Source organism: Neovison vison, chromosome 6, assembly GCF_020171115.1.
Source record: "Neovison vison isolate M4711 chromosome 6, ASM_NN_V1, whole genome shotgun sequence".
Taxonomy (NCBI): domain Eukaryota; kingdom Metazoa; phylum Chordata; class Mammalia; order Carnivora; family Mustelidae; genus Neogale; species Neogale vison.
Genome location: NC_058096.1, coordinates 174,880,230 through 174,898,793, shown reverse-complemented (window position 1 = coordinate 174,898,793; position 18,564 = coordinate 174,880,230). Strand labels below are relative to the sequence as shown.

Sequence of the window (18,564 nt, the reverse complement as noted above, 5' to 3'; positions counted from 1 at the left end):
CAAATATATACTCTCAGACCCCCTCCCATACCCAAACAATCAAAAGATCCTGCTGTGGAGGCCAGCCCACTGGGTGATAAATTGTCCTCCTAGTGATCTTGAGGAATGCTTGAGCTTGAGAACCAGTGCAGTACACTAAATTGGTGAAGACTGGGTCATGGGAGCAAACTTCCCACTCCCTCCTACCCCCTGCAACAGGGCTTCCCTGTAAGTTGCATCTTACAACAAGCACATAGAAAATAGATCTGAGGAACTGATGTCAGGGAGGAGGAAGATTAGACGCTGTGCTGGCAAATGAGAGACCTCTGGTACAATGAAACTTCAACCCAGTAGTACTTTTTCTTTGTTTCTAATGGTATTATTTCTCAGAACACTGTTGACTATGAATTCCCCTCCAGAAGACCACTATTGTGATTAAGTAAATCCACATTCATCCTCCTCTAGGATATAGTTTTTAGTTTTAAATTTCATCTCCAAATAGGTACATGACCAATATTGAAGGATTTCCAGGGGATGCCTGGGTGGCTCAGTCAGTGAAGCATCTACCTTCAGCTCAGGTCATGATCCCAGGGTCCTGGGATCAAGTTCCATTTCAGGCTCCCTGATCAGCCTGGAGCCTGCTTCTCCTTCTCCCCCTACCTGCTGTTCCCCCTGCTTGTGCACTGTCTCTCAGTTTCTCTCCCTCTTTATCTCTGTCAAAGAAATAAATAAAATCATTTAAAAAAAAAGTTTCTAGACCAAAGTTTTTTTTTTTAATCAAATGCCTCCTAATCACTTAGATATAGTCAACTACCATTACAGCCTTCAGTAATGAACCTTGTTGATCCTGTGTGATATATAATAGACGAGACTGAATTTTCCTTGAAAATTCTCTTTGACAATGGCAGTGATGTCTACAGAATTTTAGGGAAGGTGGTCAACATTGCAATATCATTCAAAATAATTTTAAAACATTTTTTTAAAGCAGCTAATAAGGGAGATGTGTGTAACTTTTGCATTACTTAAGATTTTTATTGTGATTTATCATAAGACTCCTCTGGGCATTTGTTGAAGAGCCCAAGGTCTTTTTACTTATTTTTATTTTTAGCATATTCTTATTTGGCAGGGCTAGGGTAGGAACAGGGGATTTGTACTTTTAATAGTTTCCACAGGGAATTCTTAGAATCAGGCAGGTTTGGCACACTCCATAGTGGTGAGAAGTAAGGATTCCGGGGTGGAATAGTTGGGGTCAAATCTTAGTTGTAGTTCATACTGACTGTGGGGACGGGGGGGTAGTCCCTTAATGTTGTCAAGTCTCAAATGCTTCTGCTATCACTTATATTCCATTCTTTTCCTTTTCTCTGAACTAATCTGCCAGTTACCCCTTCTCATTTCTTATGCTGCAGATAGAGGACATGCAGTGGGGTAAAGGAGTCCGGGAGATCCCCCCCTCAGTGTGCACACTGCCATGCAAGCCTGGGCAAAGAAAGAAGACACAGAAGGGAACTCCATGCTGCTGGACCTGTGAGCCTTGCGACGGCTACCAGTACCAGTTTGATGAGATGACATGCCAACATTGTCCCTACGACCAGAGGCCCAATGAAAACCGAACTGGCTGCCAGGATATCCCCATCATCAAACTAGAATGGCATTCCCCCTGGGCTGTAATCCCTGTCTTCCTAGCAATGTTGGGAATCATCGCCACCATCTTTGTCATGGCCACTTTCATCCGCTACAATGACACGCCCATCGTCCGGGCATCTGGGCGGGAACTGAGCTACGTTTTGTTGACTGGCATCTTTCTTTGCTACATTATCACTTTCCTGATGATAGCCAAACCCGATGTGGCAGTGTGTTCTTTCCGGAGAGTTTTCTTGGGCTTGGGTATGTGCATCAGTTATGCAGCCCTCTTGACAAAAACCAATCGGATTTATCGCATATTTGAGCAGGGCAAGAAATCAGTTACAGCTCCCAGACTCATAAGCCCGACATCACAGCTGGCCATCACTTCCAGTTTAATATCAGTTCAGCTTCTAGGTGTTTTCATTTGGTTTGGTGTTGACCCACCCAACATCATCATAGACTATGATGAACATAAGACAATGAACCCTGAGCAGGCCAGGGGAGTTCTCAAATGTGACATTACAGATCTCCAAATCATTTGCTCCTTGGGATATAGCATTCTTCTCATGGTCACATGTACTGTGTATGCCATCAAGACTCGGGGTGTCCCAGAGAATTTTAATGAAGCCAAACCCATTGGATTCACTATGTACACGACATGTATAGTGTGGCTTGCCTTCATTCCCATTTTTTTTGGCACTGCACAGTCAGCGGAAAAGGTAAGTGAAAATGCACACCACCCTGTTCATTTCGGAATATGTTTGTTTTTGTAAATACTGGAACCAAATTGATTATATAGAACGAGAACTTTTATATCCTGAATTACTAGGCATCAATTCTATAGAAATCTAAAAACTGCAGGGAACTGTGCCATGTTTATTTCACTGGAAACCAACCAAAGGTAAATTTTTTATGTTAATTTATGATAGAACTACTCATCGTAGCGAGAGATTATCCAGTATAAAATTGTGTGATCTGTCCAAATTAAACCTTCCAATGCATTCGACACACCCTCTCCTTAGGATAAAAGAAAAAGGCCACAGTCCTTTATTAGGATAGGGATGGTGATTACTAGCTCCCTCTCTCTCTTAGTGACCATCTAGGCTGTCACTGTGGATTGGATCTAGTGTGTGAGCAACACCATGTATGAGTTGTCCATTTGAATATTTTCAAATGTATGTGTATAATAGATGAATATAGGGAAGTTTTGGTTGTCATTCCACCCTCAGCTCCCTAAAACTAGATATACATTAATCGCATCAAATGATTCAGAGAGTTACCAGAGGTTCAACTTTCTAGCAGTGGGAGGGACAGTATATAGTAGAGCAAGTGTTGTCAAGTGATGGAAGTTCAGAATTAGTGAGCCTTAATGTGTTGTCCCAGATATAGTTAGTATACATGTTCTCCACATAGAGTTATGCATTTGTATGAAACTGTAAGTTAGGCAGCCCTAATGTGTTGAATCCTAAAGCTATGAATGCATGTCTAGCTGTGGATTTGACAGGCATGCAAATTAGGCAAAACTAAAGCGTTGAATCTAGATGAGGTTCATACACATCTGACTTTTATACTCACCTGGATATGGTTTTGTAGATATGCAAATTAGGCAGTTTTAATATGTTGGTCTTAATAAGATACATTGTCCTTCATTCAGTGAAGTCAGCTTTGGCAGGGCAGTACAACTGAAACCAGAACCAAGACCTAGAGCCCTAACTGGTGTGCTGTATCAGAGAGAGTACACTTATGGCTTGATTAGAAGTTAGAACACAGGGAGTCTAGCCTGATTCCATGTTACTTTCGAGAAGTCCATAAAACAATCAAGGACTTAGTGCCCTGCATGAAGAAAGCAAGGACTGAAGTAGGTATCTCTACAAATTCACTAATCTGTGCCTCTAGGAATTAGTCGAATCTGAATTTTTCTTTGTTACTTCGATTCTCATAGAATCCTATAATTAATGACATTTGGTGTTCCACTAGAGGAGATATATTTCACCTAAACTGTTTGATTCAGAAGATATCAGTTTGGACTGTGTGGGTTTGGGGGGCTTGTTTGTTTCTTTTTTTCTTTTTTTTTTAAATGCATATGTTATAAAACCACAAAGAATTCTGCAACCAAGGACAGTGAGTGGTTCCAGATATGGTTTTAGTCATAAAGTGTCTATGAGGAAGTTCTAAAATATATGTTCAAGAGCATAGTATGTTTCCAACAGTATGTTTCAAATTCATAATGCATGTTTACTATCTGTGAAACCAACTTGAATTGCATTTTATTACTTCCATCTATCCCTGGGCCAGGGGAATAGTAAAATATGAGTTAGGGTAGTGAAATGCAATAGAGAGAAAAGAAAAAGAATTTCCCAAATGTATGCTGGTAAGTTGATAACCATTGAACTTTTTATGGGAAATGATGTGTATCATCAAAGCCTATGAAGATAATAATTTTTTTATTAAAACAAACACAATTGCTTATGTAACAGGCTAAAAACATTAAATCCTTTTCTTATAAATTTATTCTTGGGGGATTTAAAAGACAGGAACATCTGCAGCTGTCTTAAAGATGGGCCTTGGTGTAATGATATTTGACACTGCAAGGGTCTACCATTTCATTTGTCATTTCTAGTCATGACTATGAATCTTTTCAGTAAGGTTAAGTGTATAATTGACTTGCTTAAAAACCTGAAAATGATACCAGGTTTCAGGAATTGAATTCAGTGATTCCACTTGTTCTACAAGGCTTTGAGCTGGTAGAACTGAACCGCAGGAAAAATTAAGTTGTCTTTAAGTAGTGTGCTTGGTATCCTAGATTGAGAAGAAATGTATTTTTTCTTCATATATCCTCAGTAGGTTATGATGTTTTAGGTGGTTGATTGGCACAATTAAAGGTACTAAATTGCCAAATGGGAACAGTAAATTTTATATGGAAATTCACACATCTTAAAGATAGGCATATGGCTACAGAAGCATGAGTGGTAAGTTAAAAATAGTTTTTGTACATGAAACCATGGAATTTAAATTGTGGAAAGTGGCAAATTGCCAAATGCAACAGAGATAACAGAAAAAGGCATCATTGCCAAGCTAGCAATATTCAGAATCACAGCCCTTACATTTTTGTTTAGATCAAACAATTTGAGTGTTTTAAGTGGAAGAATTCCATTGTAAGAGGAAAAAAAAAGATTAGGCAGTGAGTTCAGTAATAACTATTTACTGTCTTAGGAAATTGAGTTCCATTCTGATTATGCTAGGGATATCTTTGTGAAACTTCTTACCACTTGAGTTTGTTAGCACAGCATAAAGGATGAGAAATGTTTGTTTTGTTGTGAAACATCAACCCTCAGTATATTTTTGCTTTTGTGAAGGATGCAGGAGATTACAGTTATCTTGTTTTATTGTTACTAATCCTGTGATTTTTAGAATGGGGATCATGCAACATGGTCAGGGATGGAAGAGGTAAACATTAGCCATAAGAGAACAATCCTTGATTTTAGGAATTCTATTTAGATGACTGAAATGATTCAAGGAAACACTGCAAAGAGTTGAGTAATAGCAAGGTTGGAGTTAGCTGGTCTAGTGAAGTGTGGTAATGTCCCATGGCTATATACCAGTAAGAGCTGTTAGAGGACTAGATTACTTTCCAAGAACACAAAGGCTTGGTTTGTGGCTTATCTATCTTTTTTGCATGCAACCTGGAAAAGAGCATGCTTCAGGTAGGAAGGACATAAGCTACCTTCCCAAGATCTGAGAAACCCTGAAGACACTATGATTATCCAGATTTTTTTAGCCAGTTGTTGTCAGAACTTTCTAGGTAAACCAGTGTATCTTTTTTTTTTTTTACACATGGATGAGGAGACAAGCTCTACACCCCTTAGCTCTGCAAAGACAAAGTAAAGACAAAGTAGACCTTGATAGAACATGAGAGGAGTTGGAGGGTCTCAGAGGTCTTCCCATCTGTCTGTATGTGTTTGTTTAGGTAGGAGGTTGATGAGAACAGGAGAAAGTAAAGGATTGAGGCATTTTCTGCTTGGAGGAAAATACGAAAAAAGAGTAGTTGCATACGGAAGGAGTGTGTGTCTTCTATAATGCCACCCACAGTCCATCTTCTGCACACAGCTGAGTAGAACAGCATGGGTTACAACACTTAAATAATCAAATGCTTTGTTTTTTACTGAATTATTTCACTAGATGACAGAAATAAGGTTACTATTAGCAATCTCTGAACCAGCTCAGGGTTCTTAACCCCATGGTTCTCAAACTTGTGTCTCTGATAATCCCCATTGGAACTTGTTTTCAACACCCAAAGAACAATAATCCAATCAAGAAATGGGCAGAGGACATGAACAGACGTTTCTGCAAAGAAGACATCCAGATGGCCAACAGACACATAAAAAAGTGCTCCATATCACTCAGCATCAGGGAAATACAAATCAAAACCACAATGAGATATCACCTCACACCAGTCAGAATGGCTAAAATCAACAAGTCAGGAAATGACAGATGCCGGCGAGGATGTGGAGAAAGGGGAACCCTCCTACACTGTTGGTGGGAATGCAAGCTGGTGCAACCACTCTGGAAAACGGCATGGAGGTTCCTCAAAATGTTGAAAATAGAACTGCCCTATGACCCAGCAATTGCACTACTGGGTATTTACCCTAAAGATACAAACGTAGTGATCCAAAGGGGCACGTGCACCCGAATGTTTATAGCAGCAATGTCCACAATAGCCAAACTATGGAAAGAACCTAGATGTCCATCAACAGATGAAAGGATAAAGAAGGTGTGGTATATATACACAATGGAATACTATGCAGCCATCAATAGAAATATTCTGTATCTGCTCCTCCTGACTGGTTCAATAGGGCAATAGGATGGCCATAGAATGCTGGATTTTGTAACAAGCATGCTGGAAGTTTATCAGTGCAAACCAAGCATGCTTCTTAAAACTACCTGAGCATTTTCTTCCTAATCTACAAAATATATCATTTAAATATTTCCTGATCTCTAGTTTTAGAGCCTTTAGGAACATATTAACTCTCGTCTCAAGCAACTAGGAAGTCCAGACATCAAGGAACCAGGAGATAAGAAAGCCATTATTCACAAAGACAAAGCCTAGACTCAGAAGGTCTGAATGAAGTGTTAACTCCAAGGTTGTAGCCAGAGACCTTACAAGGCAGGACCAAGGCATTGGCCCTGCAACCAGAGGTAGCAAGAAGACAGGAAGAATATGTCCCGGGAGTATTTCTAGAGGGGATTGGATTATAAACCAACATTTTGATCATCCACATGTAGCAGATAGCTCCCCAGAATTTGAACAAAAAGCAGACCAACCTAGGACTGATATTAGGGATCAGAAATATTTGTCAGGTAAGTAAACATTTCCTAATCCATGCCCTACGCAGACATTGATAATCAATTACAGTGAGCTTCCCCTGAACCCAGGTGCAGTTTTAAAAATCCTTATCAACACAGTCTTTAGGAGGCCACTACCAATAAGTCAGAACTAGAAGAAATCTGAAATCCATGTGTCATTTCTGATTAATACTGGGCACTGACAAATGACCTTTGATATCTCTTCCCATTCAGCTTTGTTGTCCTTATGCAAAAGCCATTGGGTGGCTTTCATGAAAATTAATCTGGTTAAGTATAAGCAATAGGGAAATGGGAGTGTGCTTAAATTAGTCTTTATTTTGTCTCTGATTACGCATCTCTTCTAAATTTTCACAATGCCATACAGAAAGGGGGGTCCTAGCTCTCTTTGGGAATAATATTTTCTCTTTCTTTTTTTTTAATTTTTACTGTGTTATACATACAATACATCATTAGTTTTTAATGCGGTGTTCCAAGATTTATTGTTATGGGAGTAATATTTTTAAACCAACTTTGAATAGTGTGAGGCATCCTGTAGTTGTTGCACAAGGAATGCAGGATGGGCACCCAGAAACAGGAACTCCACTTTTGCTTCATGGAAAAATGACAAGTGGACTGAAGTTAGCAGGCAGAGGAAGCACTATGATAACCCAGTGAGAAATTACATCCACTGTCAAAAAGTATGGGATGGCAATTTCGCCACATGGTACGGAGACTGAAGACACAGATTACGCTTAATGCAACTTTGACTCTTGCAAATATGAGGGTGTAAGAATAAAACTTAATAGAACTGCATTTTATGGGAAAACTTTAAAACAGGGTGAACCCCAACATTTCATTCCCAAATTGAACTATTGGCAAGAATCTCATCTTTTCAAAGTGACGGACCAAGTTAATTTTAAATACTTGAACTAGTAAACTGAAACACCTGCTTTCCTTTCTCAGGCTCATATTTTCCCTCATGCTTATGTTGAATTATGCAGGGTCTTCCCTCAGATGCAATCCACCCCTCCCCCCCAAGCCACCCTTTGATTTTGGAGGCCTATGCTCTGTGAAAGAGTTAATGATGTAGTGAAAAGCAGCAAATCCAAATTTCAGAGAACTCTCTTTGGATTTATCCCTTTAAGCCAAGACAAGTTTATAAAGGTGGGAAGAACGTCAACACAGGGTATTTTGGAATGTGAATTCCAGGGACAGTACTTGAGCAAAGGTGAAGCAGCTGGAGTTAAGAAAACTAAGTCAAGTAGCTCTTGTAATAGATGGACAAAAGATGGTGCTGGTTTGAAGAAGGCCTGAGGGACTAGAAAAGATAAAGCAGGTTTGAAAGCTGCTTTGAACATTTTGAACATTAAAAGAATATGAGAACATAATATGCCTTATCTTTCTTTTTGTGTTATATGCTGCTTTGTTCCTGAAATGGAGATATGCTTAGAGATACTTTTTTCTTTTTTTTGAATTTTACAAGTAGCAATTGCCCACTATTTAATTTGCCCACTAAAGGCAAGAGAAAGGATTCTCTCCCATTCGCCGTATATAGTTGTTGCCAACAGTCTGATGACTCTGCTTCTAGATACATAGATATACACATATTCATACACAAATACAAATGTCTTTTAAAACAAAAATTCTTACCTTCACCTTGCATCTAAACATAATTGAGAAAAGTGTCCCAGTGCATAGCGCAGGCTGAAGTCATTTGTATACTCATGCTGTGATGGGCAAGCATACTGGTGGCTGAAGTCTTGCTTCTGTTGTTCAGTTTTGTCCGTTCAAATTCATAACAGAAGCATATGGAACCATCTCCTTTCCGCTTCCTGCTGGGACCTTGATGATAACTGAGCTCCTCTCCAGACAGCACTCTGAAACCAGCTGTTTGCATGTCTGGTATTAGTCAATGGCTTGGGATAATGCTCTCCTGTACTCCCCTCATGATGTATCATCTAGTTTCAAGTGCCGTCACTAGGATAATTGGAGTCTTCACCATCTTAGTCCCTTTCTTTAGCCAGAAGAGCTAGTTCAGCAGCTAAAATTCAAGAGCCTTTGTAAAACTGAACTGAGTGAGAATAAGGAAATAGCTTAGTCTATTAAAAGAAAAGGCCCTGCCATTAAAGGTTTGAACAGAGAGGTGCTCAAGAAAGAGAAATTGCTGCTAAAATGAAATACTCAGCAAGTCTTGAACCAGTCCTCCATGGGGTGTCCCCTGAGAGTCCAAAGTGTCTTACACTTTGAGATCTCAGCCTCCAAAGGATACAGTTCCAAGGACCCAGGCCTCACCTTTATAAATAGTACTAGGACGTCAGACAAATCTCTGTTCTTTGGCATTTCTCTGAGCATCAAAGGCCACCTGTTATTTTCAGAAACAACTCTTCTCAAAGCATGGGAAATCATAATGGAACAGTCTGCTGGTGAGCATCAGGGGCCGCCATATCCAGGTTTGGGATCCTGAGTTACCCATAGCCCAGATCATAATACTGCTCTACTTAGTATTTTTTGCAGGTCCCAGGTACCCTGTGGTCCTAGAGGGCAATTCCTCCATACCCTGTCATGCTGTGGTGCTCTGAACCTAATCACTGTACATGGTGCGAATGTGTCACTTAACCTTTTAGGCCCTAGGTTCCTCCATTTGCCCAATGTGTATTATCATTCCAACTTCTAGGTGTGTGTAGGAGAAAATAAGATCTTTAAATTGCTTAGTACAGTGTGTATAAAACTGACGATAACAAGTGCTGGTAAGGGTGTGGAACAACAGGAACTCTCACATAATGCTAGTGGGAATGTGCAAGTTAGTCAACCACTCTGGAAAACAGTTGGGAAGGTTCTTAAAATGTTGTGCATGCACATTCTGTACTACTCTAGCCGTTCGTCCCGTCTCTCTACCCATGAGAAATGAACCCGCATACATTCGCACATATATATATTTTTTTTGTAGATTTACTTTTAATAGTCAGAAACTGGAAACAGCCCAATTCCCATCAATAGCTGAATATATAAATAAGTTGTGGTCTAGCCATAGAATGGAATACTGCAGTAAAAAGCAATGGATTATTGATATGTCCAACAGCTTGGTTAAATCCTACATAATTAGGCTCACTGAAGAAATACAGACAAAAAGAATATTAGCTGTATAATTCTACTTATAGCAAAATATTTTTAACTTTGAAATTAATCTCCAGTGAGAGAAAGCAGATCATTTGTTTGCTGGGGATGGGTAGGGACTGAAGAATTACAAAGGAGCACAAGGAAATTTGGAGGGTGATGTATGTGTTCAGTCTCTCCATTGTAGTGGTGGGTTCACAGACACATGCATATGTTAAAGCTAATCAAATTTCATGCTTCAAATATGTTCAGTTTATCATACATCAGTTGCATATCGATAAAGCCATTAAAAACCGCTTTGCCAGAAACCCTCTTCCTTCTCTCCTCCTCTTCTAGTTTCCTGAAACTTATTCATTAAGTGCTCTTATGCCTATAAACCTATGTGCCGGTACTGAAACTATAAACTGTATCAGTAATGAAACTAGAATTATACAAATGAGTTACAATATAAGAGCTCTTCAAATACTCTATAGCCTGTGGTAAATGCTCAGTAAAGGAGAACTGTATCCTACCACCCCAGGGTCCCCTTAGCAAAGACTGTTTTGTAGGTCAAGGCAAGAGAGTCCGCAGAAGGTAAAATAGTCCTGTATTTGAGGAAGCTGAAAGTAGAGGAGTTAGTATGGATTAGAGGAATGATAGAAATGAACTTTGAAGAGGCAGGGAGAGGTGAATTCTTGAAGGACCCTGTATTCTTGATTTTGTTTTTTAGTCAAGAAGGGGGAAATGTTTTGCAGTGAATTTTAGAGCAGTGATGTGTGGGACATTGTTGGATTTATGGTTTCAAAAGATTCCTCTTTGCTTATGAGTTATGGTATGCATGATAGTTGTGATATTGTGATTTATAATAAGAAGGATATGTTTGCTCTTTGTTCCACTTCTGGCACAGAACCCCTGGAATTTATGAAGAGATGTTAATGAGGTGACTTTTGGACCCTACTGAAGGATAGGGACTGGTTACCAAGAGAGCCAACCATGTTATTAGAAAGTTGGAACTTTCAGTCCCACTGCCTGACCTGCAGGTTGAATGGATTGCCACTGACAAGTGACTTAATCAATAATGCCTATAATGAAGGCTTCATAAAAAACCAAGAGGACAGGGTTTGGAGAGTCTCCAGGTTGATGAATGCTTTGAGATTAGGGAAAATACCTAGGCATTATGCAGCTCTCCCATCAGGCTGTTTCTGAGTTATATCCTTTTATTAAAAAAAAAAAAAAAAAAACAAACAAACAAAGGGCACCTGGGTGGTTAAATGTATGACTCTTGGTTTCAGCTCAGGTAATGATCTCGGATCCTGGGATCAAGCCCCATGTCAGGCTCAATGGTCAGCAAAGAGTTGGGCTGAAGATTCTCTCTCCGCCCCTCCCTGCACTCTGAGTGCCTGTGTTTCCTCTCTCTCTGTCTCTCTCAAATAGATAAACGGATCTTTAAAACAAACAAGCAAACCAAACAACAAACCAAACAACAAAAATCAAATAACAAAAAGAAACCAAACAACAAAAAGAAAACAAAACCAAACAACAAAAAGAAAACAAGCCAAAAACCCAGTAATGTAGTAAGTAAACAGTAAGTTTACTTACTGTTTGCTGTTACTGTAAGTCACAGTCAGTTCTGTTAAGCAGTCTAGAAAATTAATCAAACCTAAGGAGGGTGTTCTTGGAACCTCTAATCTATAACCTATAGGTCTTAAGCACAGGTGACAACCTGAACTTGAGACTGGCATCTAAAGTGGAAGTAGAAAGGTGCAGTCTTACAGGACTGAGCCCTTATTCAGTCTGATGCAATCTCCAAGTAGAAAGTGTCACAATTGGGTTGAATTACAGGACACTCAGTAGGTGCCAAAGCCTTGCCTGGTGATGTGTGTTGGGGGGGGGGTGGAAATCCACACATTGGAATTGAGTGCAGAACATTTTATAATTTATATGTGAAATGCTAACCTGGAGAGTTAGACAGTGGTTATCAGTGATGATTTAAGTGGATTTTTCCTCTATTTAGACTATTGGTTCCATGATAGTATATAATTCAAAGAATGAGGAAGATTAAGACAAATCTCTTGAAGAAAAACATTGGATTAGAGCTGGTATCCAGCTGTCCCTACCTTTACTTCTCTTTCAGTAAAGGAGCCAAAAACCTCCCATACCAGGGAGTGTTACCTGGGGTCTGAGAATTAGAATCCTGTTTCCTTCGCTACTCCATAGGATGGTTGGAGGCAGTATACACTGCCTCCAGTCTATACTCTCTGTCCCCATGTAGAGAAGAACCTATAGAGAAGAACCCAGAGAAGACTACAACACAGTACTTGTTGATTTATATTATGAGCGTTGGTAAGAATGGTTTTGAAGAGTATATAGATTTAGAAATATTGCCTGTACATGGTCTCCCTGGTTTTGGGTTTCCAGACTGTGTTACTGCCACTCTGGTTTCTTCCAAGGATAATAACAGTCTCTGGCTTTTGAATTGTAAGCATTTCCCAATGAATAAAGCTGTCCTCAACTGACTGGCACTTGGATCTTAGAATCACGGTGCCTGCCATCTGCTGTGGAGTTGTAAAATCTCAGATGGCCAAGTTTGTTCACCTGTGCCTTTTGTAGATTTCTAGCCCAGCTTAGTAGCACATTTGGCTCTCTAGGTCTGGCTGAATTTGGCCATAAAGCTGTTGGGAAGTCAGTGCATCAGGAATTGAGCAACATCCAAAAAAATAAAAACAACAACAACAAAAAATAAATAAATAAAAGGAAAAAAGAAAGAAATTAGTCCTCAAAAGGACTCATGTGGAATTTCTCAACTCTCAACTCTGAACAAAACCACACTTCCCTATTCAGGTCTCATGTACATGGAGTTTTTGGGGAAGAGAAGAGTATACAAACTATCAACAGAGAAATTACAGGGAAAGTCTGAGTGTACATTATAGCAAGGAATGTAAAGGACAAGTCAACACCACTAAATTAACAATTCCTTGAGATTCTCAAATATCCCTAACCACTGGAAGGAGGAACCTCAGTCAGGCACAATGGGTTACCAGTAAAAATGGGCAACTGAATGACTGAAACAGGAAGTCCCGTTTTCTTTCTTATACTGCAGTCTTTCCAATTTCACTTTAAATGTCAATGTGATATGCTTTGCTGATTTATAACTTTTAGGAAACTAAAATTGTTTCCAATGAGGCTTGATTTATATATAAGAATTCAATTGTTCACACCTGGGAGATTCTGGCCAACAACCCCAAAACCCCAGATCAGCTTGCAATGATTGGGTTTTCACATCCAAGACTAGGTATTTAAACTGGCTAAATTTTCCAATTTGATCAAGTCCATTGTGTTTCTCTGGTAACCTTCCCAGTGCCCTGTCAAAGTAACTAGGTTGGGATACCATGGCCAAATTGCATTGTTGATGAGACAAGGGCCACTATCTGGTGCTGCACCTAAAGCCAGGTGAACTGAGTGCTTAGTTTTAACCAAGAAATAAAATAATTATGTCTTTGTTTAATGTTCCAGATCTTGAGGTGTAGAAGTATCCTGTGCATTTTCATTTTTTTAAAGAAATTTAACCGAGAGACCAAGAGCCACACAGATAATTCCAATTTGCATAGTGAAATTCAATCTAATTCCTCATTTCTTTTTCCCAGAATTCTTGCTGGGTGGACAGGAGTAGGGATAAGTGTTTTATCAGACTTTGGCACCTGTGTGTTAATTTCAGAATTGGGGCATTACCCAGTTAGAGTGTAGTGGGGAACGGGCTCAGCATCTTCAGATTTTCCATTGTTGAAAATATGGCACAAAAGCTAAAAAACAACAGACAGAGACAAACAGCTGACAGGAAATGAACTGGCTACTGTAAGAATGCTTATGGCAGAGGAGACTCACCATCTGATGCTAGGGTTTGAGCTGTATGGATGACTGGTAAGTGAGCTCGTTAAATTTTAGGTCCTAATAAAGAGCTTTGGGAAATGAAAGGGCCTATTGTTTCATTTTGTCATAGAAATCCAGTTTCCCACTACAGCTGTTAGGAAAGGAAAACGTGAGGGAATGATTCCTTAACAGTGATGCCAGCAATCAGTCTGCCTGACACAAAAGTGCTGGTGTCTCTAACGGGTCCTCAGGTGCCTAAAATTGAAAATTATCTCTCTAACGTGTCTGTGTACTTCCACTCAGCTTTATGTTCCAACTGATTGCTTGGCTTATAATCAACGATCAATTTTTTGATCCAGTGCTTCCCATTGTATGGGTCTAAAAATGCCGGGTTAGTAGATGCACCAAAACAGTAAATGTTCCCCGTAATAGCACTATTTTTTTTTTTCCTTCCAGTGCCTACCATCCCTGAGCTGGATATTCTCAGAAAGAGAGTTTACAAATAGTTTGTCTTTGAGAATAGCCCTTGTTACTTAGCATTGATTTTTCAGGGTCTGTAACATGTCAAGCCTTGACACCCCAACAATTGGGAATCCTATCCCTCTCTTTTCTTAAAAAGAATTCCCCAGTGGCTTCCCATGGATATTAGTAGCGGTAGTAGTAGTGGAATATTAGTATTGCCTCTTTGTCACCATGCAAATTACAGCATTTAAACTCTTCCTTAGAGTCCATGGGATCTGGAACAAGGGTCACAAACTGGCTGGTGGGCTAAATCTAACCAGCTGCTTGTTTTCATAAATAAAGTTTTATTGGAACACAGCCACAATCATTCATTTACATACTGCCAGTGGCTGCTTTCATGCTACAACGACAGAGTTGAGCTGTTGTGGCAGAGATCATACGGCTTGCAAAGCAGAAAATACTTATAATCTGGTCTTTTACCAAAAAAGTTTGCTGCCCCTGCCTTAGTGGATCTTTCTGACCCCCATTTCCTGTGCTTCTCATGCTTGCTGATTTCTCTTCATCTTGCTGATATTAACCCTTGCCCCTGAACATACTGTGACCATTTTCTTCCTAGCACCTTTATACAGGATGTGCCATCTGTCGAGAATGCTGTCTTCCAAAACTATTCTTTCTCATCATTCAGATTTCAGCTTCCAGACTTATCTCAGAGGTCCTTTAACTCTTCCATCCCAGCTAAAGTTCTCTCTAGCCCATTATATCCTGTTTCTACCTGTTTTTCAATAAATAGTATCAGTAGTTGTACACATAATTTTGCCTCTGTCTCCTCATAAATATAAGTACCTTGAGTGCAAGCACTTGGTTTATCTGGCTCTACTCTGGATCTCTATGGTCCCAAATGGCAACTCAGGGACTGGAATTTGTAAATGCTCAGTGAATTTCAGTGGGTGAGATAAATGAATGAATCTATTTTGGAGTAAGATGCAACCCAGGCCTTCAATATAAAACCATTAAAAAGTTGCTTTATTGAAAGAAATGAGAAAGATTGGCCAGAGCAGTGTATTCTTGAAGACTGCACAAACAAGGCAAATTTCAAAGACAATCAGGCACTCTTAGAGTCCTTCTAAATTGGAGGAACTGATTGTGGAAGTTATTTTTTAAATTAATTACCAAATCATTTATAAAAATATCCAACTCAAACCATTTATTAGTCTTCAGAATACTCAAGATGAAAAAATCTATTAATATATATGGTGGTGATTGAAAATGGATATTCTTATTAATTACAAATGGATGATAACATCTGTTTTTTTCCTTTTTCTAATTGAAATATATTTGATATATAATATTGTATAAATTTAAGATATACAATATGTTAACTTGGTATACTGGATGTTATAATATGTTGCAATCATAGCGATATTTAAGACCTCTATCACATCACTAAACTGATCAAGTCATAAGAAGGGCCTGTTTAATGCTATGCACCAAGAGCTTTTAGAATATAAATGACTTCTTACCTAGTAGTTCCATTTCTAAGAGTTTAGGATAAGGAAGAAATTGGACATTTTCCCAAAGGTGGAGGTAACCAAATATTCATCAGAATCAAAATGCCTGGCCAAAGGAAAGTGGTTAAATGCATTGTAGATCTACCATACAGTGTACTACTTGGGATTGTTAAAAAATGATAGTGCAAATGATCAAGTCTGGAGTATCAATGGTTGAGCATTCTCTATGCATCAATCTCTAGACTGAACACTTTGTATATATTTTCTCTTTAAAACTCCACAGGGTGCCTAGGTGGCTCAGTGGGTTAAAGCCTCTGCCTTCAGCTCAGGTCATGATCCCAGGGTCCTGGGATCCAGCCCCACATTGGTCTCTCTGCTCAGCAGGGAGTCTTCTTCTCCATCTCTCTCTGCCTACTTGTGATCTCTGTCTGTCAAATAAACAAAATCTTTAAAAAAAAAAAAAAACTCCACACCAAACTCTGAATAGATGTTAACATCCACCCATTTACTAATGAGAAAATAGAGGCTCACAGAGGTTAAGTGACTCTGGTCCCAGAGCTGGGTAAAGACAAAGAAATTTGCGATGAAAGCCTGTCTCACATAACTACCATATTCAAGAGTGTGGACATCAACAATAGAAGTAGTCATTTCTGATATCCTGGACAAATTACTTAATCTTTTTGTGTCTCAGTTTCCTCTGTTGTAAAATGAGAAATGAGGTAATATGTATCTCAAAATGTTATCATGAAGATTGAATGAGTTAACTAATTGCACATGTGTACATGGGTTGGGCATTATTGCGTAGGTTGAGGAAGCAGCAGGAAATGAAGGAGATAAATTTCCCAGTCTATACTCAGTAAGGTAGTAGAGGGAAGATAGACATTTTTTTAAATTTTTTTTATTTGAAAGAGAGGAAGCACAATCAGGGGGACTGGCAGAGGGAGAGGGAGAGGCAGGCAATCCGCTGAGCAGGGAGCCCAACGTGGGACTGGATCCCAGGACCCCGGGATCATGACCTGAGCTGAAGGTAGATGCTTAACTGACTGAGCCATGCAAGCATCCTAAGATAGACTTTAAATAAATAAAAGAGACTGAGAATGTTAGACTATGGCACATAATATGAAGAAACCAAGGGAAACAGAAGTGCCAGGATGGGGGGAGATGGCATTCGCAATTCTGAATTGGTATTCAGAGAAGGCTCCACTGAGAAGATAACCCTTGGGCAGAAATTTAAAGAAGCAAACCATGAGGAGCCCTCGAAGAGCATTCCACGTAGAGGGAACAGGAAGTACAAAGGTCCTGAGGGAGAAACATGTCAGGAATAGCTCAGAAATAAAAAGGAAGACAGTATAGGTAAGGAAGAACATAGTAGTTGAGGGAGAATAGAAAACAAGGGACTTTGAAAGAATCAATAAGATTGATAAACCATTGGCCAAACTAATCCAAAAGAAGAGAGAGAAAGCCCAAATTCATAAAATTATGAATGAAAAGGGAGAGTGCACAAATAACACCAAGGAAGTAGAAACAATCATCAGAAATTATTATCAACAGTTATATGCGAATAAGCTTAGCAACCTAGATGAAATGGATGCATTCCTGGAAAAATATAAATTATCAAAATTGAACCAGGAAGAAATCGACAACCTGAATAGACCGATATCTAATAACGAGATTGAAGCAGTGATCAAAAACCTCCCAAAAAACAAGAGCCCAGGACCTGAAAGATTCCCTGGGGAATTCTACCAAACCTTCAAAGAAGAAATGACACCTATTCTCCTGAAGCTGTTTCAAAAAAATTGAAGCAGAAGGAAAACTTCCAGACTCTTTCTATGAAGCCAGCATTACCCTGATCCCCAAACCAGGCAAAGACCCTACCAAAAAGGAGAATTTTAGACTAATATCACTGATGAATATGGATGCTAAGATTCTCAACAAGATCCTAGCCAACAGGATCCAACAGCATATTAAAAAGATTATCCACCATGATCAGGTGGGATTCATCCCTGGGCTACAAGGATGGTTCAACATTCGCAAATCAATCAATGTGATACAACAAATTAATATGAGAAGAGAGAAGAACCACATGGTCCTCTCAATTGATGCAGAAAAAGCATTTGACAAAATCCAGCATCCGTTCCTGATTAAAACACTTCAAAGTATAGGGATAGAGGGAACATTTCTGAACCTCGTCAAATCTATCTATGAAAGACCCACAGCAAATATCATCCTCAATGGGAAAAAGCTTGCAGCCTTCCCATTGAGATCAGGAACAAGACAAGGATGCCCACTCTCACCACACTTGTTCAACATAGTATTAGAAGTCCTAGCAACAGCAATCAGACAACAGAGAGAAATAAAAGGTATCCAAATTGGTAATGAAGAAGTCAAACTCTCTCTCTTCGCAGATGACATGATTCTTTATATGGAAAACCCAAAAGACTCCACCCCCAAACTACTAGAACTCATACAGCAATTCAGCAACGTGGCAGGATACAAAGTCAATGTGCAGAAATCAGTGGCTTTCTTATACACTAACAATGAAAATACAGAGAGGGAAATTAGAGAATCAATTCCATTTACGATAGCACCAAGAACCATAAGATACCTGGGAATAAACCTAACCAAAGAGGTAAAGGATCTGTACTCGAGGAACTACAGAACACTCATGAAAGAAATTGAAGAAGACACA

The 18,564-nt window shown here is 39.3% G+C and overlaps 1 protein-coding gene across 5 annotated transcripts in view; it reads left to right on the top strand.

Moving 5' to 3' along the window:
* The window catches only part of GRM7 (glutamate metabotropic receptor 7), a 902,298-nt gene that overhangs the window by 729,115 nt on the left and 154,619 nt on the right, over nucleotides 1-18,564 (top strand). For all 5 annotated transcript variants that reach the window (XR_006385106.1, XM_044253109.1, XM_044253106.1 and 2 more), the window contains exon 8: nucleotides 1,386-2,321. Coding sequence is in view for 4 of the 5 variants with exons in the window: in XM_044253109.1 (XP_044109044.1) it covers nucleotides 1,386-2,321 (936 nt within the window). In the remaining variant the exon portion in view is untranslated. The remainder of the gene's footprint in view (nucleotides 1-1,385; nucleotides 2,322-18,564) is intronic.